This window comes from Daphnia magna, unplaced genomic scaffold (assembly GCF_020631705.1).
Source record: "Daphnia magna isolate NIES unplaced genomic scaffold, ASM2063170v1.1 Dm_contigs152, whole genome shotgun sequence".
Lineage (NCBI taxonomy): Eukaryota > Metazoa > Arthropoda > Branchiopoda > Diplostraca > Daphniidae > Daphnia > Daphnia magna.
The window spans coordinates 39512-62432 of NW_025533143.1; the positions used below are offsets into that span (position 1 = coordinate 39512).

Here is a 22921-nt window from a genome sequence, read left to right on the forward strand (position 1 = left end):
TATTTGGCGTCCGGTGAAAGTCTCACGGAAACGCCCCCCCTATCGGAAAACTGTAATTTTCACTACCAATTCACTAACAAAATGACTACAGTTTCACTTCTCACATTTAAAAAATGGAAAGATAAACGTATATTTGACATCGGAACTGAGTTTTTTGTTGTTGTTGTTGCTTGGAAACGGTAGGGTTTATTGAACTATTCGGTGTCTAAAAAGTTGGGATAAATTAAGTATTCGTTCGCCTAGATGCTCTGCTCGGGGGGACAGTTAATCGTCAAATGTCAATAAAGGGTTGCGACGGAGAAGAATGGGTTGGTCATTTCTAGGCGAATGTGTTGTACTTGCCGGTGTCGGCGATTCATGATCAGCCAGAGGACTCATAGTTACCACCACCGGCTCATCGAGGGCGGACTGCATCCAGTGGCTTACGTCGACTGGCTGGTTGTCCTCCGACCAATCCCCAGGCCGGTCTGAGGACTCGATTGCATCGATGGGGACAAAGTCAGCAGAGACACGATGCACTAGTGTCTTCTTTGTGCTGAACGGTTGGCTCTTGCGAAGGGAGGATTGGGATGTCATCGACGGAGCTCTCGAAATGAAGAAAGCTGGCAGCTGGACGTTCGCAGGAGCATTCCGAGTGTACGGGTGTAAGTCGTGTTTCGACGAAGAGGGAGGATTGCGATTTTTCAAAATGAGCCACGGAATTGCATTTTTAACTTCAGCAGTTGGCACTTTCTGGCCGTGGTCACGTTCATCCAGGTCATGTCCTGCAAAGTACGATGGGACCGTTTCCGGTGTTTCCAATGAAACGTCTACCTCGGGATCAGCATTCGACTCTAAAAACAAGTCTGCCTCATTTTCAGAAGAATCGGCTGATTCATCATAATCGTAAAACGCATTCGGATCCTCTTTGACGAAATCAAGTTGCTCCGAGGGTTTCGATGAGTAGAGTTCCACAGATGATTCGTTTCGATCGGGAGTCTTCAATATGAGCCAGGGGATCTCGGGTTCAGCGTTGTCAACGTTTTTAGCTGGGTGAACGTTATTCAGCAGAACGTCGGCTGGGACAACAACAACAGCAACAGGCTTTACTGTAGTCGGCCTTTTCGTCGATGACGGGCGAGGGCTTGGAGTTGGATCAACTTGCGCCAATGACTCACCAAGAGGTTTCAAAATGAGCCACGGGATGTCGCCATGATCTTCGGGAGCCAAGTGCACAGGGTCATTGGTGATCTGTTGGTGATGCGAGGGTTGCCGTGTCGTAGGTCGGTCTGATGGAAGAACGTCACTGGAATTCAATGTCGGATAGACAGGGGAAGTGACGTTCTCTGGTGGAAGCGTCGGGAACGAGGAACTATTTGAAACGTTGGACTGCAGGTTAGTCTCTAGACTCCAGCTAATCGGACTGCTACTCTCCGCAATTTGCCACGAGAAGGTGGCAGTGGAGATATCTGGCGGTGAGGCGGTCGTTGTATTGACAGCATCTTCATTATTCAGAACGGGCGTTGAGTCATTCGAAATGTTTGGCTGAGTGGCCGCTACCGACGGTAAGACCACCGTAAGTCCACCTGCTGTTGTCAACTGCGTCTCGGAAAGCTGTTGCAGCCAATTGCCATAAGATTCCCAGGCTTTGCTAATGGTCGTGTCATCCCTGTTGGGCAGGCAATCACCTGTTTTTGTTTGTTTTACAATAAAAAAACCCCCCAAAAATGAAAGGGTTTCAACTAGAAATCGTTTGTGTTATTGACGTCAGAAATGTACCTGAAAGGTTAAAACTAAATCCTTCAGAGTAGCCGTCGTCGAGACCGATGTGCCTCAACGTAATCGTCACGTTTTCTGGATGTTCGTGTTCGACGTACCAGCGAAATACGGGCACGGTGTTGATGCGGCCACAGATTCTGACAGTTGAACCGAGAATCAATTAAAGATATTCATCGACGGTATTTAACAGCCAATTTACTTGGCATCTTCCATGAACGGCGACACGGTGTAGTATCCATTGCGACATCCATCGACGTCTGACAGCCGACTGCGTTCGTTGATTGTCATCGTGACTAGTCCACGACGGCAGTTGGTGGTCGCCTACAAGATCGTTGGCGGTTAAATGCAACTCGGCAATGGAACGTGTTTCGACTCGTACAACTCACCCTGACGTTCCACGAACAAATGAGAGGCGTCGAACGTTTGAACGGAAAATGGGTCGATTTGATGACCATCTCCTTTTGGACATCAAAAGACAAGGGAACCACAATGTCACCCTCGCACAAATCTGCCCTCCAATTAGATGAGATTAGACTCCTCTTCAACCTCGTTCAACCTCGTTCAATTGCAAAATAAAGACGTACCTACACGCAGCTGACCGCCGTCTGCTGTCGGAACGAAAACGGACGAACTGTTGGTACGCGCATAACCGGTTGCGTTGTAATTGCCGGTCTGGTCAGCTGGAATTGATTGTGACGATAGTTGTTGTTGGCCGTTGATGATTGCCGTGATAGCAGAGACGGAATGCAATCCGAGGAGGAAGGAGTCGATAATGCCTGTTCCAATAGCAAAAGACGATTGTATCCAACAAGAGTCTATCTTGGTCGGCTCAATTCTGCACTTCGTTTGCGATGCATTTCGTTGTGTTTCGTATTGATTGAAACAGTAGCCTAGCCTAGAAAATACTTGTACGATGAGATTTTTTTTTACCTGCTGAAGCAAAGCATACGCCGATCCACAGGTTAAAGAACAAGATTGTAAATGGTTGGCGCATTTCAAAATTTCTAGAAACAATTATTTAAACAAACGGAAATGGCAAATGAAATGAAATTTTGAAAGGAAAGTTGAATGGCTGTCATTTTACCTTTTAAACTGCAGAAGAAAAAAAAGAAAATAGAAACCAACAAAAAGGGACGTCTTCTGCCCGGCTGTTCAATGCTCCACAACAATTTAATGGCAAATCAAAATGAATAAAAGGACACTGAAGTAAGTCGGGCAATCACAAAAAAACGTGTTAGGGATTAGGAATTAGTGGGCCCAACCGTCCGTGCGTAACGCTGGCAAGTTTCTATAGTCGTGTGCCATACAGTTCAAGCAAATCGTTCGATCGTTTAACAAGGAGAAAGCATTCGGCAATTGTTGATCACATTTGCAGTTGACTGAAACCAAAGTGGGTCAATTTCAATTAACGATCGATTTAGAGTATCCATAAACTAAAGTGTGCCACATTATCCGGGTCGGATGGCCTAGATTTCTTTCCATTTCACTCCAAGACCCCATTCGTGGGCATCCAATCGAAATCTTTTAAGGAAGCATCCCTTTTCTATCTCTTCTTCTTTTAACGCCGTATTTCAGCTTTCAACAGTTGCCATCTACGTGCATTTTTCAACAGTTGCATCACATGTAAATGCATTTATTTTTCAGAAAATTCGATTTTAGCATCGCCTAGAACAAAACGGGGAGGATAAAGTGCAAGTTAAAACAGCAGCAGTTAAATACAAACAATTTTTGCCTGGATAACTCGGGATGTAATTATAGAATTTTAGTTTTCCTCAATTGGGGTTGGAGTCGAATGACGTTGGTTTCAGTTAAATACGAAAAAAAAACCATCAAGTTCTCGAAAAGAAATAATCAGAGGATCGATCGTCGTTGTCCTCGTTGGAAACAAGTTCATTCGTAGTTGGACTTTCCGGGTAATGAAACATTTCCAATGATGACGGACTAGGATCGGGAGATTTCAGGATAAGCCACGGAATGCCTTGATTATCGATAGAAGTTGTTGGCCGCACTTGCGGACGGACAGGAACGTTTGGTCTTTGAGGCCGAATAAAGGAAGAAATGAGTCTATTGTTAGTCTGGGCAGAATGGCGCATTGGCCAGTGGTGGGTGGTCGGTCGGGCAGTGGTGGGCAGAGGACGTCTGATTGGAACAATCGCAGTAGGTGAAGGACTTTTAGGGGTCGGTGCTGGGCGGGTGGTTGGAACCGATGGAGTCGAGTCAGGCGACTTCAAAATGAGCCACGGGATGTCGGGATTATTATCGTAGGGCACCGGCCGGCTGGGTTGGCGACTGCGGATGTCTGGATACATTTTCAAAGGTGAAGGAATGGGTTTAAGGGATTCGACAATCAGCCACGGGATTTCGCTATCGTCTTCGGGCACTTTGAAGTCGACAGCATGACCGGGCGCGTTTCTATCATTCGCTGATGCGGTCGTCTGATCAACTTTGGGGGGCATCTCGGTGACATCATTATGATCGGTGATCGGCAAATGAACAGGGGCCGTCACATTTTTGCCTACACCAACAGTTACCGTCCCGGTTTGATTGGAATTGGCCTGCAATCGGTCAGCAACGGGTTGCGTCGTATTCGTGTTGTTGTTCGACAACGAAGTGGTCACTTTGATGACAACATTTTGCAATGGCTGGATGGCAGTCTCTGCTTCACTGTCGGTTGTATTTGCAAGATGGGCAGAGTCATCTGCGATGGCCCCCTCCAAAGGCATATCGTCTAAAGTCACGAACGGCAAGACGACCGTAAGAGCCCCCGTTGATGCCGATTGGCTTTTTGAAAGTTCATGCAGCCAATGAGTGTAGGATCTGGTTGCTTTGCTAGTCGTCATGTCAGACGCGTCAGCCAGACATTCACCTGAATCATTTTGAAACAACGAATATTCAAATTGGCCAAGTAAATTTCCAATGTTTAACAAGGGACTCGCCTGAAAGAGTAAAACCGAGTCCCTCCGAATAGCCGTCGTCGAGTCCGTTATGTTTCAACGTGATGGTCACATTTTCTGGCTGTTGATCCTCCACGTACCACTGGAAGGCCGGCACCGTGTTGATACGACCACATATTCTGTTCCATCAATAATTTTGGAAATGAGTACATGCGGCCAAAAGGAGTAAGTGCTTTTCTACTTGGCTTCTTTCATGAATGGAGAGACGCGATAATATCCTTTGGTACATCTCCTATCGGCCGACAGTCGACTGCGTTCATTAATGACCATCGTGACTAGACCGCGACGGCACTTGTTATCCACCTGTTGCATCGTCATTGGCCAGTCCGACCAAATAATGCGAGAACAACTAAAATTAATTCGATGGCTCTTTTTTTGTTGTTGTTGAGGGGGTTGTTACCTTGACGTTCCACGAACACAGCAGAGGCACGGAGCGTTTGAATGGAAACTGGGACGATTTAAATGTCAATTCCTTTTTCACATCGGATAATGGGACGAGAACGTTTCCTTCGCATAAATCTGCACAGTCCCAACAATTGCTCTATCAAAGACGCATTTCTAGATTGTTTTCATTGATTACCAACACGCTGTAGGGCGCCGCTCATCGTCGGCATGTAAGTGAACGAACTGTTCATTTGCCAATGACTGGCAACATCATTTTCAGGTGTTGTCTCGGTTGTCGTCTGTGGGGGCTTTTGCTGCGGTCGATTCATGTTGAGGATGGCGGCTGCCTGTAAGCCACGTGAAAACGACTCCAAGATTCCTACATTTTTCGAAAAGATCACGGCGATCACGTTTAAACGATTGTTAGTTTGAATTGGTCGTTTGCAATTGCACGATGAAATCAACGTGTTTATTAGTTTACCTGCAGATGTGAAAAGCGCTACGACACAGACGGCGATTAAAGGCAAGGATAACATTTCTTGGTTTCCAACTGATTGGGATGTGCGTGAATGATGTTTTTCTAAACAATGATGCAAAGGGATTCTTCTGCGTCCAGGTGGCAACCGGAGACGGACAGCGACAACACCAAGCGAAAAATAAGAAGCTGTGCGACTTCAAAGTCCATACTATTCAGGGAATACAATAAAAGATGGACATTTATACCAAGTCAATGATTATAGAACCCGCCCACCATCCTCTTCTTTCCCTATAAACGCATACAACAAAATAAAAACGAGAGATAAACTTGTCGACGCGTGAAGTCGACACCTTTCTACTCTTCTAAACGCACGCACGCACGCACGCACGCACAAAAAAAACAAAAACAAAAAACACGCGTGTAAAAGGAATTCAACTGCTCGTTGTAGGAGAAACTGCTGTTCTGTTAACTGTTACTAATTGAATTTAAAAAAAAAAGTGCGCCTGATTTCGATTAACGTCCAATGGAATGGAACGATACAATTGCTAATACAAAGGTAAAACAAATGAATTCGTTTGTGGCCCAAGTGTTTTAACCTTCGGTCGTTGCCTTTTGGTCTTCTTCTTGGTTGTTTTCCAGTCCTAGGTGAAAACGAATTTCTTCAAGAGAACGAGCGCGTGGGAGGCCTACAGAATAAAAGGGGGGAGATTCAAAGAGAAAGCGCTTAAACTATTTATATCAAGACGGCGTTTTTTTTCTTTCTTTTTCTCTGAATGTGTAAGTTTCATTTCCTTGTGAGATCGCATTTTCTTCTTTTTGTGTATACAAAACATCCTGCAGCATCTTATCCCCCTCAATCCAACCCCTCTTTCCATCAAGAGTCCTCCATTAATATTAGTAGACCTTATCCTGTATAGCCCCTCGTACTTTAACCTATCCGATTTATTCAGGATCCATGTGGGAGGAAGTGGGGAGGGGGGGATTTTTCAGGGCACGGCGTCTCTGCGCATCGTGTTGACCCCGATTTGTTCACCTGGAAGACAACGACTACCAACGAACCCCCTTGGCTCCAGTCCCCCCTCCTGTTGTTGTTTCTTTAATAATAACCCCCTTCTCCGCTTTAGTGGTTTGAAAATGCATTCCTATAAGCCTGAACAAAGACAAATGAATAGCCAAAGAGTTGGATGATTGTCTATAGTTAAATGCATCGCTAGACCTGGAGCGTCGCTGAGGAACGTATCGCTATAATCATTAACTTGCCGATAACGAACGAATGTCGCACGGCTGGAACAAAAAGGTGGACACAATACAAAAATAAAAGAAAAGAAAAACTATTGTCGGATTGGGAGAGGGGCGAATGCGGCACTGGGTCATCCAGATATTGTCTCGTTTTCTTGGTTCTCGGATTTATCAAACGAACACACGCCATTTGTCCAAGGAAGGACAGCGACGACACCAAGATGAACGGGAACAGATTGGCAGAGAAGCCGCGCATGTTTATCAACCATTTTCACGTTTCCCTGTCATTGCTGCAAGCCCCAAATGGTTCGCAACCAGTTTCTTCGGAAACTTGTAAATCAGCATTTCGATGCGCGTCAAAAAGAAGAGGCAAAAACTATAAATACGTTCCGTTACAAGACGCTCGAATGAAATCATTTCAGCTCTTTCAAACAAAAACGGCTGAAAATAAAGCGTGAATTGTTAATGCCGTCATCCCAGTGTCAGTTTCATTCAGATATAAGAAAAGGTTTGACATTTGCTGAAAACGGTAGAATCGACTCGCCTCAAATAAGATCGTCATCGTCACACTCGGCCGAGAAAAGAAAGAAAAAGAAATCCATAGGAGCGCACGTTTACCTTTGATACAGTTCAACTCGAAAAGGTTAAACTGTTGTTTTCTTTTCTTTCAGTGGAACGTGAATGTTCCGTGAAAAAAAAAAATTAAACGGTTTTCTTATTCTTCGCCTTTTTCTTTAAACGTTTTTTTAAACTCAAACCCGTTAGTAAATTAAAGCTCAAAATTGAAGGCCGACAAAAGGGAATGACTTTTCTGAAATGCCGATTTTAGTTCGCCTGGCCAAGGGCAAGATGATTGCGGCCATAGCTGATGTGGCTCCAAGGTGCGCAACTATCAGCCAAACACAGTTTTCAAAGGACTAAACAACTGCACGATACATTTTTTTTAGGAAAAAAAAAATGTTGAAATTCTTTTTGCACTTTGGTCTGGAAGAAAAATGAAATAAGGAAGAATTCATGTGGCGGCCGTGATTGTGTGGTTGAAAAAAGCAAAAAAAAAAAGGGTTGCGACCGGGAGCCCCTGCTGCTCGTTGGCAGCTCGTCTGAAATAACTTTGGCCCGGCCATCCCATTCTTATGGCCCCAGTCTCAAGGCCATACAAAAATGCAAACGAAAACAGATGCACACGATGAAACATAATCATCATGTAACTACCTCCAATTAAAGCTCCCTCCCCAAGAGAAAAGTTTATGTGGGCCCTTGCTCGCATGCTGTCGACGCCACATCTTTCCAATGGCAAAGAACTTGACCTTTCGCCATGTGAAACGCGGACGTTGAGCAACAACTTGTGGCAACGAGAACACGCGGCCGTGGCTAATGACACGGCCTCATCAACTAACGATACACGCGATGAGGAAGACTTCACCTCTTTCTGTGTTCAACTCTCTCAGCCGTTCACGGCCACGGTTCTATCCATTTTTAGAAAATAGTGCGCCATTCTTTAGTTGAAATAAAGGAAAGAAAAAAAGTACAGCAAAACCCAACCGACAATGGAAAAAGTTGAGCGCAATCTGAAAAAGAAAGATTTTCTTGGCTTGCCCTTTTTTAATGTCAAACACGTTTTCAATATTAAGTAGAGAATACGGAATGCTATTTAACCTTTTCGGCCACCTCACTCGTCCGGGTGCAAGTAGGAAAAACCACTTTCGCTGGACTCATTTTTATCCGTTTGAATTTCGTAAGGAAGGGAAGATCATTCCAGTAGGTTGAACTTGAATCTAGACGATGCCTCATGAATTATACAAACTACTTCAAACGGGGAAAGTTGGAGAAAATGACCCCCATCTCCCTTTCTACAAATGCACATAACGAAATCCATTAAAAAAAGTTAAAGACGATTGTGATGATATGAAAAAGCGAAGGGGAAAAAGAAGGCTGCTGGTATGGTTCCATTTCATTCTTCCATCTTTAACGTTTTCGACATGGAAGGTCAAGAGGCGGGGGTGGAGTAGTTTCTACCTTTGTCTTGTTTCTGATTTTTTTTTTTTTTCCATTTTTCAAAAAGTCCGAATGTCGACCCCCCTGATAACCTGACCCTCTCTGATCCCTTTTTCTATTTTCTTCTTCTTCTTCTTCTTTTTCAATAGCAACGGTCATACAGACACACTTTCTCTCATAAAAACTAAAAAAGGAATGCGGATGACTGTTTACCTGACAGCTTTTCGGATGGATAGAAGCGAGGGAAGGTAAACTGCGGTGCGCTGCTGCTCCTCCACGTCCATCGTCGTCGTGTGTGCCTCTCTCATCGAATGGGCGGACGAAAAGGTGAAGGGCTCCAGCAGAAGGAGGAGCTGCGTCTACGTGTGGCAACCTCCAAAACAACAATCATCCCCTTTCTGAGGCGGTTGACCTGCGCCAAAAAAGATTTTTTAAATTTTTTTTATTTTTTAAACAACAACCGATGGCAAAAGAAGAGAGAGAGAGAGAGAGAGAAAAAAACGAGGGGGGATGGCAAGAGCAGACTTTTGCTTTCAGCTGGCCCGGCCACCAAAGTCAGTTGCTCCATCAACGTCACGCGGAGCGGATCGTTTCTTCCATTTCCGTTGAATAGCAGTTTGAAATTTCTGTCCATTCATTCATCTTGCGTGGCCAATCAGCTATGATTATCCACCACCTCGTCCTGGTCGCCTCGTTGGTCGCATCTATTCAAGGTAAACGAGCAGTTCATTCAAACTTATTTGTCAAGTTGTCAAACACATTTGATTTCCAAAAATATATACAAGAAACTAATGTTCATTCATTTGATGGTCGCATTTTAAACGCTCCATTCGTGTCAATTCCAATTTTGTTACAAATTTAAAAAATAAATAAATAAATAAATTTAAAAAAAATAAAAGGTGGACGCAATTGTGGCGCAAATCCGTCCGTGATTTACCTGAAACGCGGCGATAAAAGCTCCGTCGAGTATTGGATTCCAGCGGAAAACAACATCCAGCCCGAACCGGAAGAGGAATTGTCTTTGCAGTCACGTTTTGATGAACAAGAAGAAGAGCAACTCGATGAGGAACAAGACGAAATCAAGAGGCGAGAATCACTCTCTGATTTATCGACGACTGCTGGATTGACCACATGGCGGACGATTGAAGAAGAATTCGCAATCGAATCGAAAATGACGACCACCTCCATTCCGGCCATCAAAGACCTAACTGTTTCCACCGACTCGATTCAAGTAGCGGAATCCGAACACGAAGAGGAGACGTCGACCGGTTTGACGGGACTCAAGGTCACCGATGACGTCATCGTCTTCACCACCATCTCGCCTCACGCACCAACCGTTGAGGATGCCGTACCTTCAGATGCTCTTTCTCGGGTCAACGACCACGTCCAAGAAGAGACAACCGAAAATCGACAGCAATCGACGGACGTGTCGGAATTGCCCGTCGCTGACGTAACGGATCCACCACCACCACCGCCGACGACGACAGAGTTGCCAATCAATCAGGTGCTGGCAAACAACGGCCAAGAATCGCAACGAGGCGACTCACTCGGCGGTGGCGGCACTCAGGAAGAGGTGCCAATCTTCACGACTGCATCTTCGCTCCAAGAGTTCAACATGGAGTCCATCACCAGCGGCGTCCAGCTGATGGACGTCGAGGTGGAAACCAAGGCCGAATTGCTTGAAAATATGATGCAACAAGAACAACTGCGGCCACATACCTCGCCTCCGCCAGCGTCCAGTGTCAAGAACGAAGAATCGATCAGCATAGACAACGCCGTTCTGCTTCATCCGGCGACAGTGTTGGTGGCGCCCCAATCCATCCAGCCACCAGCAACGCAACAGCCAACCGAAATGGTGACGGATAGCGTCCAAGTCGAAATAGCCAAAACACAAACAGACGAGTCCGTCCCATCCGCAAGCGAATTCCCTGACGTCGCTTCTCAACTGAAGGAGGATTTCCAGGATATCGCCCACATTCTCATGTCCGTTCCAGATCTGCCTCAATCTGAAAGTCAGATCAAACAAGTTGAAACAACTGAAACAAACGAACCGCAAGCGGTGACACTTGCGGATTTCAAAAGCGATTTGGAATTCGCCGTCGACACGCACGCCGAAGAAATCGAAACCACCACGTCTTCCGCCAGCTGGCTAACGAAATCAACTGGAGTGCAGACAGAAGAATCCAGCGCACATTTGCAGCCAAACGATTTGCAATTGGACGAAATAACAACGGAGATGAATGGTGACCAGCTGAAGCAGTCCGACGGTAGTGGACCGCCTCCAGCGCCAAGTGGACTCAAAATAGACGAGCCGGAATCAAACGATGAACAGGGAAGTGGATTGGCTGATTCAATTCAAGGCATTTCAGACGCAATTCCGGCAACTCAAAGCGACGACGGGACAGAAGGCAGCGGTGGTCTCGTCAGCGAAATGCCACCGGTTGCAGTGGAATTCCCCGCCATGGATGAACCCGATGTCAAAATCGAACAAGACGGACCCGTCGACATTTTGGGCGTGGTCGAAATGGGTGACCCAATTCTCGTTAAAGTCGAATCGCCCGCGGAAGGGAGCGGATCAGACCAGTCAGCCGCCATTTCGGAGATCGATCGAAACGATGAGCAGGACACGGTAGTTGACGTTGTTGAAGACGAGTCTCCGCCGGAATTCCGCAACGACGATATCCTTCTCAACCGCATCCGCACCATCGTCAACTCTCTGACCAATCCCAAAGACACTTCGTCCTCATTCCTCCGACGGACTTCTGGTTTACTTCAATCTGTTTTCAAACGAACCAAACGATCGATCACGAATCCGACAGACTTGGTCAACAGTCCCGCATTCCGCCAGTTCCTACGCTCCCAGCCTTTGCCCCTTCGACGGGCTTTGTCGCCCAATTTTTCTGGTCGATTTAGTCGCCAAATGGCCTCATCAGAATCCGAAATTCGAGACGACGCCCAATCGCCAGAACAAGAATGCGATTTGCATATCAAGGTAAGTGGTTCTGGTAAAATTATTTGAACAATGTGAAATAAAAAAAAAATAAAAAAATTAAATAATAATAATTTACTAGACGGATCCTGGTCTTCATTTGTTGCTAACATTCCACAACATGAGCGCCCCCTACACTTTGGACTGCGCCGGAGCTTACGTTGAAATCGAACGAGAAGGCAACGGTTTCGAAGCTCGTTGGTGCGGAAAACCAATCGGGCAGGTAAAGGGAAAACGAACCGTTCCCACGTTCAACAATTTGTAACAATTTTCTTTCCTGTGGTAGCAGAGGGGAGTGAGATCGCATGTCATTTTCGCTCGATCCGAGGTGCGAGTTTCAGTATACAACAACAAACAGACACTAATGCAACATCAAATGGCTGTTGGCGTAGAGGGAATCAACTCGTTGGAATCACAGCCATCGCCAGTCAATGACCAACTGGCTCCGACTGGATTCAGCGCCGATATTGAAGGTACAAATTGGGATAAACTACATACATCACTTACCTTGAACAAGGAGGAAATGACTTATTATTTTTTGGAGCAGTGATCGACTTACACGACGCTGGACAATTCACATCCTTCCAGCGCTCTCAAGCCTACAGCAACGTTCATCGTAGAATCGGCTAATTTGATCAAATACCATTCAATTTTCATTAAAATGTTTTCCAACTCTTCCAACGATGGTTTCACATGAGCGCGGAAAATGGTCACCAACACACAGGCGCACTAGTCCCGATTTCTTTTCATTTGTTCCCCCCATGTTCTTTTATTTCTTCCTCTACTCAACTTTTTATTCCTCGCTCCAAATCTCGCTTCCTGGTGATGGGCTAGGTGATTTGATATTCAATTTTCTTTAAAATGAAAAAATACTGTAGCAGTTGATTATCAATAAAAGCATGCTCTTTCTTATGTCATAAACTTGATCTTAAAGCAAAATAACTTTTTACCTGTCTGTCTTGAGCAAGGACTGCTAGATGTTATACGATGAGATAGACAATAAGATGTTTCACCTATGACCATTCTCAAAAGAAACACTTGCTTCAAGAGTTTTTATTAGAATAATCTGCTGCTAACAATCAAACATTTTTATTTAAACAAAATCTAAAACATCCTTGTGTTACCATTCCTTGTAGTGGAGGACTGTTGCCATCCAAGCCCTTGCCTTTGTTTGGCAGACAGAACCAATGACTTCTGGGTTGAAACATGAACAGATGAAGAAAACAAAGATAACAAGTAAACAAATAAAATAGTAACTGTTAACTCATTGTCCACACAGTTTTATACGCAAAGTACCTTGAAGTGATCATCTTCTAAGTCCCTTGGATCCCAAATTCCAAGAGTCTCTTTTTCATCAAGGGCTATATTTGTCAACTGGCAATTCCCCTAACCAGGATTTTCTGTGATGAACCCAACTCTTCACATCTTGCTGAAATTGGACACTGCATCAATGGTAACTTTTAAAGAAACAAGCATGGTGATATACCTCAATGGCATCTCTCTTCTTCACGTAGACAAAAATCCAACAGAGGTATTGAATGCCAATGCTGAAGCAGTCTATCTTTCAACCTCAGCAATGCTTTACTACAAAAAAACAATAAATTAATGACATTTTTGTAAATGGGCGGGCAAGAATGCAATTCAAGAGGTACCGGAAAAGATTCTGAATTATTTAACAACAAAAAAATGAGCCATCACCTGTAAATGAAACCTCATCTTCGTTCCCCGATATTGTCTGATATACTGGCCCTGGTTGAATAACACTCATGGAAGATCATCATAGAAGATCTGCAGCAGTTGGTTCCGTGAAACGATCAGATGACAGATGGAATGATATGATTTGGTCACGCCTATTTTCCCCCGGCTGCCGGGGGCGCTAGTGACAAAACTGTCTATTTCCCCCCGGCCAGTAGGCGTTGGTGTTTAAATAGCTATTGCACACCTGAATCGGTGAACACAATCAGGTGGATGCTAGAATGGCGATATATCGCGAAGTATAGACATTCGATATATCGATATCGGTATCTATATTTTACAGACTTATCTGTATCGGTTATGTTCGATAACTTAACGCAACGAGAGTACTGTACATACAAATCAAATGCCTTGCATAAGTTGTACCAGTATGGTATAACGGTATAGCTCTGCTCTAGTCTGTGACATTCGAGGTTCAACGTTCGATTCTTAGTACAGTCAGAAATATTAAAATCTACGATGTTTCGATTAAAGTATTTTTATCGATAATGAACCTCTAGTTTCACACAACTGTCAATTTTCAAGAGTCAAATTTCTTTGTGTTTCTTAAATGTCAGATAAATGTTAAAATATATTTGATTAGGATTTGAAGTAATACAGATCAAAATTCACATTTAATTCGTCTGTCTGTGCAGCACAGGCTTCGCAAAGGGCACAACGCCCTATTTGCTACCGGGGGAAATAGACAATTTTGACACCTAGCGCCCAGCCGCCCACCGGCTGCCGGAGGGAAATAGATAATTTTGACACCTAGCGCGGGCATCCCTAAAACGCGAAAACGAAACGCGAAACGAACAGCGACTAAAACGCGGAACGCTGTGCGAAACAGCCCCCAGGCAATGGGCTGCGAAACACTCAAATATCGCCTAAAGGCAACCAAAATAGCGAAACGATTTTGCGAAACCCTTATTTAAAATGCAATTGGATTTGGCATTTCATTTAGAGAAATAAGAACCGCGTACTATTCTTTTTTGAGAACATGTAACCCCGATAAGCACTGTAAGCTCTACGCCAACAAAAACTCATGTTTTAAATCTATGGTTCTTTCCAGTCCTTTTTTAATTTTTTGACATTTACTTGAACAAATTCGCGACGAATTGTTAACTTGTATTGGCTAATAGGAAACTAAACCCGACGGGGAAAAAAACTAGCATTTTAAATATAACAATGTGTTTAGAATCTGATTGAAGTAAATGAAATTAATTGATTGAATTAAATTGAGTTTAAACCAAAAAATGTAAAGCCGTGGGCTAACTGGGATGTTCTCCAGTGCTCTGGAGGCTGATGAGAACAGCGCTGGTCACGGCGGAATGACCAGTGAAATGTCATCATTCGCCAGCCAAATTCAACAAGCAATGACGAACAGCCAATTGTTATCAGCTGACCAGCCGGAAGCAAGTCCAGTCGTTGGACAACAGAGACCTGGAGCCATGTTTGCTCCTGCTGCTCCAACAACTACTCAATATCTGTGTTCTTGCATCACCATTAACCCAGTAGCATCAGTTCATCATGCCCCAGCATCGACCGATTCGTTTAACTCCGGCGAAGCTTCCACTGCTCAGTCTGCTCCTGTCCATTCCTGTTCTTCCGGCCCCCATAGCAGTGACGATTGTCCTCATCAACATACTGCCCGATCATCTCCAGGACAAGAACAGTATGCTGCGAATAATGGAGGCTATTAAGATGTTTATTTTGAGATCCCGACATTTAAGTTTGTAGCGTCCCTGTTTTTTATCTTTGTACTTTTCTATACGATTACCATAATAAATTTATACCTTAAACATTTGCGTGTGGGTCTCCACGCCTTGCAACAAGCATTATAGTTATTAAGTGTAGACGTAAACTTTATACGCTGAAGAGGGGATGAAATAATTGAACACAACAAAATGGGTATGGTTTAAAAATTTAGTGTATAAACGGGAATTTCATTAACTCATGTCCGAAAAAAATTAACCTTTTACAAGCCAAATGTTAAAAAATAAAAAAAAACACACAAAGAAAAAAAAGCTCAACCAACACTCAGGAAATTCCTTGCTATGCCCAACTCTGTAAAAAAATCCCCATAAAGGCAACCCGTTCAGAGTAGTGAGTTGACCACATATTTCAGTGGCCATCTCACCGCTCTTGATACTTAGCCAATACAGGTTAGCAAGGTCCCTGTTTGTTGTGTTGACTTTTAACTTCTCCCATCGTTGTGTTACCATCTGTTGTTGGACTTCGTGTTTCCACGAGCCGACTGGGATCTGACACCTGAAGCTTGATGGTATGGCTTCATCCCGTGTTTCCATCGACTAGGTCGTTCTCGATCAAAGCCCTGAGAAGGTCTTTCTCCCAAGCGCTGAAAGACAGTCGGCTTGGCATGATCCAGCACGATGGGTGTTCTATCCACGCCTTTCTCTCCCAAACGGTCGAAGACAGAGGTCCGTTTCACAGACACTGGGTGTTCATCGAGTCTGTTATTCCGTACCTTCACCGTTCGTACCTTTGGGTCACTGGGAGTCGCTCCGATTTGTACCGAGAGCTCAACGGACAGAAGCTGTTGTGGTTGCTTCTGCTTGATTGTGACTTCAATGTTCGGTACTGGCTGAGACTGCTTGTTGACGTTCTTACGGTGGACGGAATCACAGCCAATCTCACCGCCTACCGTGTTGGGTGGCAAGCGGGTTGGAGGGATTGCAATTACCGTCCGACAAACTCTTTTGCTCGAACCATGATCGGAGGACTCGTCGTTCTCGGAGGCAGACCTTTTGCGTGGTGGTTCAGCTGGGCGAGATTCTGGAATAAATGCAGACACCTTTTGATCCCTTTCACATGTTCCAGAATGGACGCTGCCCAGGCGAATGGTGGGTCTCGTTAAACACCTCCGCTTTGCTCTCCTCATCATCCTAACGGCTACAAATGCTGACTCTTCAGTTCGTTTGCGCTTAAGGCAGACAGGAACGAGCGAAAGTCGCTCAAACAATAGACACAAGAAGTCCATTTGAAAGTACTTGAAAAGGACAGTTCAAACTGAATATTTTTATTTCAAGTTTCGGATCGACTATATGGGGGAGACCTGAGGGATCCTGATTGGAAAGTACGATTTCGCCACTTTTCCCATTATTTTTAAACAAATCTGATTTTGAAGACATATCCTATTACGAAATAATTGTAATTTAACTAATAACGCATATAGTTCAATAATATTTATTCATTTTCACTAAGATTTGAAAGAATTAATAACAAATGAAAATGCCACAGTACTCTTAACAGCTGTTGAAACAACCGGTTAGAAAACAGAGGGCGTAACGCTCATTGCTTTCGTGCGAAGTAAGACCCAGATAAAGAAAAAGAGAACAGTGATGACAATTTCAACTGTTTATTTCGTGGCAAGATAAAACATTTCAGTCTCAAAATATGCCTCTTCAAAAATACACCTGTTTTTATGGCCGATGGGTGTAGTACAATACAAGGTCATTGCAAATAATTAGATATAAAAAAACAATTTACTTACCATTCCTGCGGAGTCTTTATGGTTGTGCAATAAAGACAAAGATCCTTTCCTTCGAACTATACAGATAGCCAATCTTGGCGCAGCAAACGAAACACAAGTTCTAACAAACAGCAAACAAACAGTCTCATGAGTTTTTTCAGGCCAAATTTAACATGCTATGGAACCATTCAAGGCACTCAGAGGTCAGAGCACTGGAGAACATCCCAGTTAGCCCACGGCTTTACATTTTTTGGTTTAAACTCAATTTAATTCAATCAATTAATTTCATTTACTTCAATCAGATTCTAAACACATTGTTATATTTAAAATGCTAGTTTTTTTTCCCCGTCGGGTTTAGTTTCCTATTAGCCAATACAAGTTAACAATTCGTCGCGAATTTGTTCAAGTAAATGTCAAAAAATTAAAAAAGGACTGGAAAGAACCATAGATTTAAAACATGAGTTTTTGTTGGCGTAGAGCTTACAGTGCTTATCGGGGTTACATGTTCTCAAAAAAGAATAGTACGCGGTTCTTATTTCTCTAAATGAAATGCCAAATCCAATTGCATTTTAAATAAGGGTTTCGCAAAATCGTTTCGCTATTTTGGTTGCCTTTAGGCGATATTTGAGTGTTTCGCAGCCCATTGCCTGGGGGCTGTTTCGCACAGCGTTCCGCGTTTTAGTCGCTGTTCGTTTCGCGTTTCGTTTTCGCGTTTTAGGGATGCCCATGAAACACCATTCAGCGGCTAAACCGCGAAACAAACCATCTTGATTCGCACCGCGTTTCGCGTTTTAGTCGCTGTTCGTTTCGCGTTTCGCTTTCGCGTTTTAGGGACACCCACCTAGCGCCCAGCCGCTCACCGGCTGCCGGGGGAAATAGATTTTACCAAATAGATAAGGCTAAACCATCTATTTTGACCTTCAATTTCCCGAACACGGTAGTCATTAGTCTCTTCCGTTCTTCCGGTTCTACTTAAAGCAAAGAAACTTAATGCATTCGTCTCAGTTTCTGATTTTAAATACAAAATCTCCCGCAAACATCCCACGTTATACCTTTTCCATGTTTCCTACCAATCTTGTTATTCCACATCCGGTTGTTGACATCCTTCGTTGATCGTTGTCGCTGTTTATTTCAACATTGACGTGATATATGTTTTCTCTGAGAAATTAAAATGACACTTGAAGTCCCAGATGAGACTCCCGAGAAAGAAGTTGATGTCATAGGCCTTGGGTGTTCAAAGGAATCTTTTACCGAGCACTCGGAGGTTATCAAACTCATTGACGAATTGAAGATCTCAGTTCAAAAACAAAACAACCCGACAGATATTCGCTTGGTGGAGAAAAACTGGCAAAGGTTCTCATTCATTCTAGATCAGTATCAAGAGCAACCACACTTGATCGATTCTCATCTCGATGGCCTCCTCACAAAAATCATTAGCATTGTCCGAGATGAAGGGCTCCATTATGAAGTTAAACATGTTGCTTTCCGTTGCCTGTACTTCATATCAAAAGTAAGAGGTTACAAGGTTGTAGCGAGGCATCTGCCACATGAGGTAAGGCCTTCTTACAACTGTCATGTCAATGGAGTATGTTACCAATTGCATTTTTTCACTAGGTGGCTGATCTTGAGCCTTTATTAAATTATCTGGAAAACCAAGATCCTGTTATGCAATTAAAATGGGAGACTCATTATGGTTTACTCCTTTGGCTCAGCATTGTTGTCAAGATTCCTTTTCATCTTAAGCGATTTGACACAAACACTTCAAAGCCAATCATGGAAAGGTTAGTAGGAATTTTTAGACAATGTGTGTTTTTGACTGATCATCAAAAACATTTTCTTCAAGGATACTGAATGTTTGTAAAAAATATGTGGCGGAGGCAACAAAAGCACAAGATATGGCCTTTTACGTGTCAGCCATCTACCTTACGAGGCCTGATGTCAAAGAGGCCTTCCTACCAGGATATATCCAATGGGCTCATGAGGTATTATTTATTTTGATATCCCAACAACTCTCTCTTTGACTTACACTTGATATTTCAACAAAGGTTCTCTTGAAAGAAAATGCTCAGTTTAAAAAAGGGGTTATCTTAACACTGGCTGGCGTATTCAAACATGGTCAACGAGAGCAGATGATGGATTATGCGCATACCGTACTACGCACAATTCTAACGGTTAAATTTCACCCGTCAGAACTGTTAATTGTAAAAAAACCGATAGTGAAGCTAATTCAGCGAATAGGTGAATCCTTCGTTCATTCTGTTTTGTCACCAAATTCAGCTCATTTTCATATTTTCAATTATAGGTCTAACGTTTTTGAAACCTCGCATTGCCACCTGGAGATATCAGCGCGGCAGCAGATCATTAGCAGCCAATCTCCTTCAAAGCAAACCCGTCGAGAAAAAAGTATTGACTTCAGTAAACGATGAAGACGACGACGATTACGATGTACCAGAAGAAATCGAAGAAGTGCTTGACGAAATTCTGCAAGCACTTCGAGATAAGAATCGTGAAGTCCAGTATATAACTTTTCCTTCTCTGACATTAGTTACAATTGTGATTCATTAATTTGTTATTCGCAGGTACTCTGCAGCAAAAGGCATTGGACGACTTACTAGCCGCCTGTCAAAGAACTTTGCTGATCAAGTAATCGAATCAATTATGGAACTTTTTTCACTACGGGAATCTGATATGGCCTGGCATGGGGGATGCTTGGCTTTGGCCGAATTAGGTAAGATTTAAATGCTAAATCGAGGATACGATTTTGACATCACCTGTTGTTAAAATTAATATCTAGCACGCCGTGGCTTGTTATTGCCCCAGAGACTGTCGTCTGTCTTGCCTTACGTCGAACAGGCCATGCTGTACGATGAACTGCGGGGTAACTTTTCCGTAGGCTCAGCTGTGCGCGATGCAGCGTGCTATCTTTGCTGGGCTCTAGCACGGTCTTACGATCCGGCTTTGCTCCAGCCATTCGTACACCAGTTGGCTAAAGCGCTAGTCATCACGACGGTGTTTGATCGTGAAGTAAACTGCCGACGGGCGGCGGCATCTGCATTCCAAGAACACGTCGGCCGACAGGGGACTTTTCCACACGGCATCGACATCCTCACCACCTGCGATTACTTTGCTGTTGGTTTGCGTAAGAATGCCTATCTCCAACTAAGGTTAGTTTTATTTGTTGCATCTTTCTCTCCTAGATGTCATGTGCAGCTCTTGTAATTCTTTTATTTTTGCCAGTCTTTTTGTGGCACAATACGAAGAATACCGTCCTCATCTAATCCAACATTTAGTGGAACGTAAAACCGTGCATTGGGACACGGTTATTAGACAGCTGACATCTCAGGTACCGTGGATTAAAATATTTGACTTGCGAAACCCTCATTTTTCTTTTTTTAGGCTCTACATCAAATGACGTTTCTGGATCCGGGGAACATGAAGATCATTCTTTTAATGAATATTCTCCCTCGCTGCACAAACCCAGAACTTTATTTGCGGCATGGAAGCATTTTGGCCGGTGGAAAAATTATTAACGCCCTTTGTCAAGTAGCGAAGGATAGGCAGCGGCCGCTGACAGATGAATTTGGTATTGTGTGTTTTTCCTGATAGTTCGTTGTTTTCCCTAATGAAAGTTATTTTTCAGATCAGTCGTTTATGGAAGCCATTATCAACACTTGCAATGATATCTTGAATGAGCGATTTTGGCGAAGCTTTGGCGGCGATCAGATGCGCATAGCCGTTTGCCATTTTGTACAAGATCTGAGTTCTGGTGGCTTCCCGTTACCCGACAGTGTCGTCGATCATTGGCTAAAAGCATTGCGTGAATGCCTTGCGTCATCCGATTCAAACGTCCAACAGTCAGCCGTCAGTGCGGTCACTGCCTTGATTGGCGAGTATTTCCAGCATCAGTCAGTCGAGAAACTTACTGCCTTGTTAAATCATTTCTTACCGGAAGTCACGAGCAACAATCAACAGGCGAGGGTGGGAAATGCATTGGCCCTGGGTTCCATGCCGCGCGTTCTCCTCGCCGTTTCTTTACCCCAAGTCGTTAAACAGTTGTGTGTTTGCGCTCGCATCACGGACAAAACGTTTCAATGGGCAGAATCTCGAAAAAACGCTTTGACTGCTCTTTCGCTTGTTTGCTCTACCGTTGGCATAGCGCCATCCAACTTGGGTATGCGATCTGCTAATTTCTACTATTTTTGTTTTTTGTTTTTTTAGCCTAATGTTTAATCTTTGCAGATGGAGTTGATCAAGAAATGTTTGCAGAAATATTCCGTACTTTAATTGACAGCCTCGATGATTACACGGTGGATAGCCGAGGGGACATTGGCGCCATTGTTCGTGAATCAGCAATGTCATCCATTCAGGTGTGAAGCTTCAATTAGTTGATCTTTTTAAACGGTTGTAAAATTTCATCGGAGGAATTTTGGGGGAAAATAACGATACAGGTTGTTTTGGTATTGGTCAACACATCGCACCCACAACTCCTTTCACCGGATATGGTCCATTCCGTTTTACATGCAGTGGCCAAGCAATCGACAGAACAAATCCGTCGAACGCGATTGTTAGCTACCGACGTGTTTTCGTCTCTCATAAACTGGTACTGCCATTAATGATCTTAACATCATTTAGCTCTAAGCTTTCACCGCTTTGTTCAAGTAGTGATCCTGCCATTCCTCACGTGGAGCAACTCAACGAGCTGCGTTGCATCATTCCACCACCTCCTCTGGACATTTCTACTGAGAAGGAATGTTTCGATCTGTGGTTGAAGGTGATGCAGCTCAATTCGTACCGCAAAGCCGTCATCGCCGGACTCGTCTCCAGCATCGGAAGTCTCACAGAAAGTTTGGTAGGCAGCTCGAAAGCCAAATTGTGGATTATTTTGATTAACTCATGTCACCCTCAATTAACAGGTCAAAAGTTCCAGCACTCCTTTTTTGAGTTACCTTCGCCAACTGGTGGCAGAGAAAAAATTGGATGAATTGAATCTAATTACCACAGATATTTTGGAAGTGTTTAAAGAAAATTTAAACAATGTACGGTTAATGCCTTATATATTTAATTTCCTGGATCACCTCCTATCTTCTGGATGTCTGGATGTTGTTTTCAAATCTATTTCTCTGTCATTACTGACCCTGATACGCACTGAAATGACTAGTGGTAGTAAGCCGTTAAAGGTACGTAGTAATTTTTGTTGTCGTGTAACGACAAATATTTGTTTATCTAACGATACCTTTAATGTTCCTATTGCAGTTGCTGATTTCGTCTGTCGATTTATATTGTCACCTACTCAGAGGCGATCAAATCACGTTCGACAAGTCCATTATTCATCTTCTCAATCTGTTGGTCAACCGGTTCCCTCGCGTGCGCAAAATCACAGCCACAAAGCTGTATGAGACGCTTCTTACGCTAACTGATATTAGTTCGTCACTGGCCAACCACCAAGATGAGATCCTTTCCATTCTCAGCGACACAGACTGGGACGACGACGTCGAAGCCCTTAAACCTGTTAAGAATCAGCTTCGCTTACTATTCATTCCCTCCTCAAGTGCTTAAGGCTTTCAACTATTTAGTAATTGCTCGTGATCTACCAAATTAACGCAGCAGTCAGAAACTGTGTTGCTGAGTAGTGATTGCATTTTCTTGCTATTCGGTTGCCCAACATTATATTGGATTCATTTCATTTCATACTTCATCCGCTTGTATATGTCGGTAATTTAATTTCTCTTCTGGTATTCCCATCAACCAAGCAGCTTTACGACGTCTTAACTAACTATGCAAGTTAAATGAGAAATAAAGCAAGACTGTTTCAGCTGTAATATAGAACCTGTTTCATAATTCTATCAATTCTATATAGTTCTTCATGTTTTTTTTATTTTTACAGTGAAACTTCGGTT

General features: G+C 43.6%; 5 protein-coding genes across 6 annotated transcripts; 3 read left to right on the plus strand and 2 right to left on the minus strand.

Moving 5' to 3' along the window:
* Window positions 1–111: 111 nt before the first annotated feature.
* Window positions 112–3224, minus strand: LOC116928386. The gene is made up of 7 exons (XM_032935467.2): window positions 2843–3224; window positions 2689–2762; window positions 2343–2534; window positions 2145–2266; window positions 1958–2079; window positions 1759–1895; window positions 112–1667 (listed from the first exon to the last, which is right to left on the minus strand). Exons 2-7 carry the CDS (start codon window positions 2750–2752, stop codon window positions 265–267), a joined length of 2040 nt encoding a protein of 679 aa, XP_032791358.2. The 5' UTR covers window positions 2753–2762; window positions 2843–3224; the 3' UTR covers window positions 112–264.
* Window positions 3225–3375: 151 nt separating this feature from the next.
* LOC116928388 lies at window positions 3376–9475 on the minus strand. Its single transcript, XM_045167188.1, has 8 exons — window positions 9334–9475; window positions 9022–9220; window positions 5578–5782; window positions 5293–5475; window positions 5113–5231; window positions 4894–5015; window positions 4695–4831; window positions 3376–4624 (listed from the first exon to the last, which is right to left on the minus strand). Exons 3-8 carry the CDS (start codon window positions 5630–5632, stop codon window positions 3588–3590), a joined length of 1653 nt encoding a protein of 550 aa, XP_045023123.1. The 5' UTR covers window positions 5633–5782; window positions 9022–9220; window positions 9334–9475; the 3' UTR covers window positions 3376–3587.
* On the plus strand, window positions 9380–12454 carry LOC116923726. Of its 2 annotated transcripts, none has more exons than XM_032930240.2 (5): window positions 9380–9521; window positions 9708–11800; window positions 11880–12020; window positions 12084–12270; window positions 12345–12454. In XM_032930240.2, the coding sequence occupies exons 1-5, from the start codon at window positions 9470–9472 to the stop codon at window positions 12425–12427; spliced, it is 2556 nt and encodes an 851-aa protein (XP_032786131.2). In that variant the 5' UTR covers window positions 9380–9469; the 3' UTR covers window positions 12428–12454. The 2 variants fall into 2 exon arrangements, with proteins under 2 accessions (XP_032786131.2, XP_032786132.2); XM_032930241.2 differs by having other exon boundaries at window positions 12087–12270.
* A 2221-nt stretch (window positions 12455–14675) lies between these two features.
* LOC123467141 lies at window positions 14676–15337 on the plus strand. Its single transcript, XM_045167195.1, has one exon. The coding sequence runs from the start codon at window positions 14812–14814 to the stop codon at window positions 15232–15234; it is 423 nt and encodes a 140-aa protein (XP_045023130.1). The 5' UTR covers window positions 14676–14811; the 3' UTR covers window positions 15235–15337.
* A 2561-nt stretch (window positions 15338–17898) lies between these two features.
* Window positions 17899–22838, plus strand: LOC116923739 (tubulin-specific chaperone D). The gene is made up of 15 exons (XM_045167196.1): window positions 17899–18576; window positions 18639–18805; window positions 18868–19006; window positions 19070–19262; window positions 19327–19540; window positions 19604–19752; window positions 19819–20188; window positions 20262–20367; window positions 20421–20607; window positions 20665–21195; window positions 21264–21391; window positions 21473–21624; window positions 21687–21873; window positions 21938–22201; window positions 22278–22838. The coding sequence occupies exons 1-15, from the start codon at window positions 18196–18198 to the stop codon at window positions 22578–22580; spliced, it is 3471 nt and encodes a 1156-aa protein (XP_045023131.1). The 5' UTR covers window positions 17899–18195; the 3' UTR covers window positions 22581–22838.
* Window positions 22839–22921: the final 83 nt, after the last annotated feature.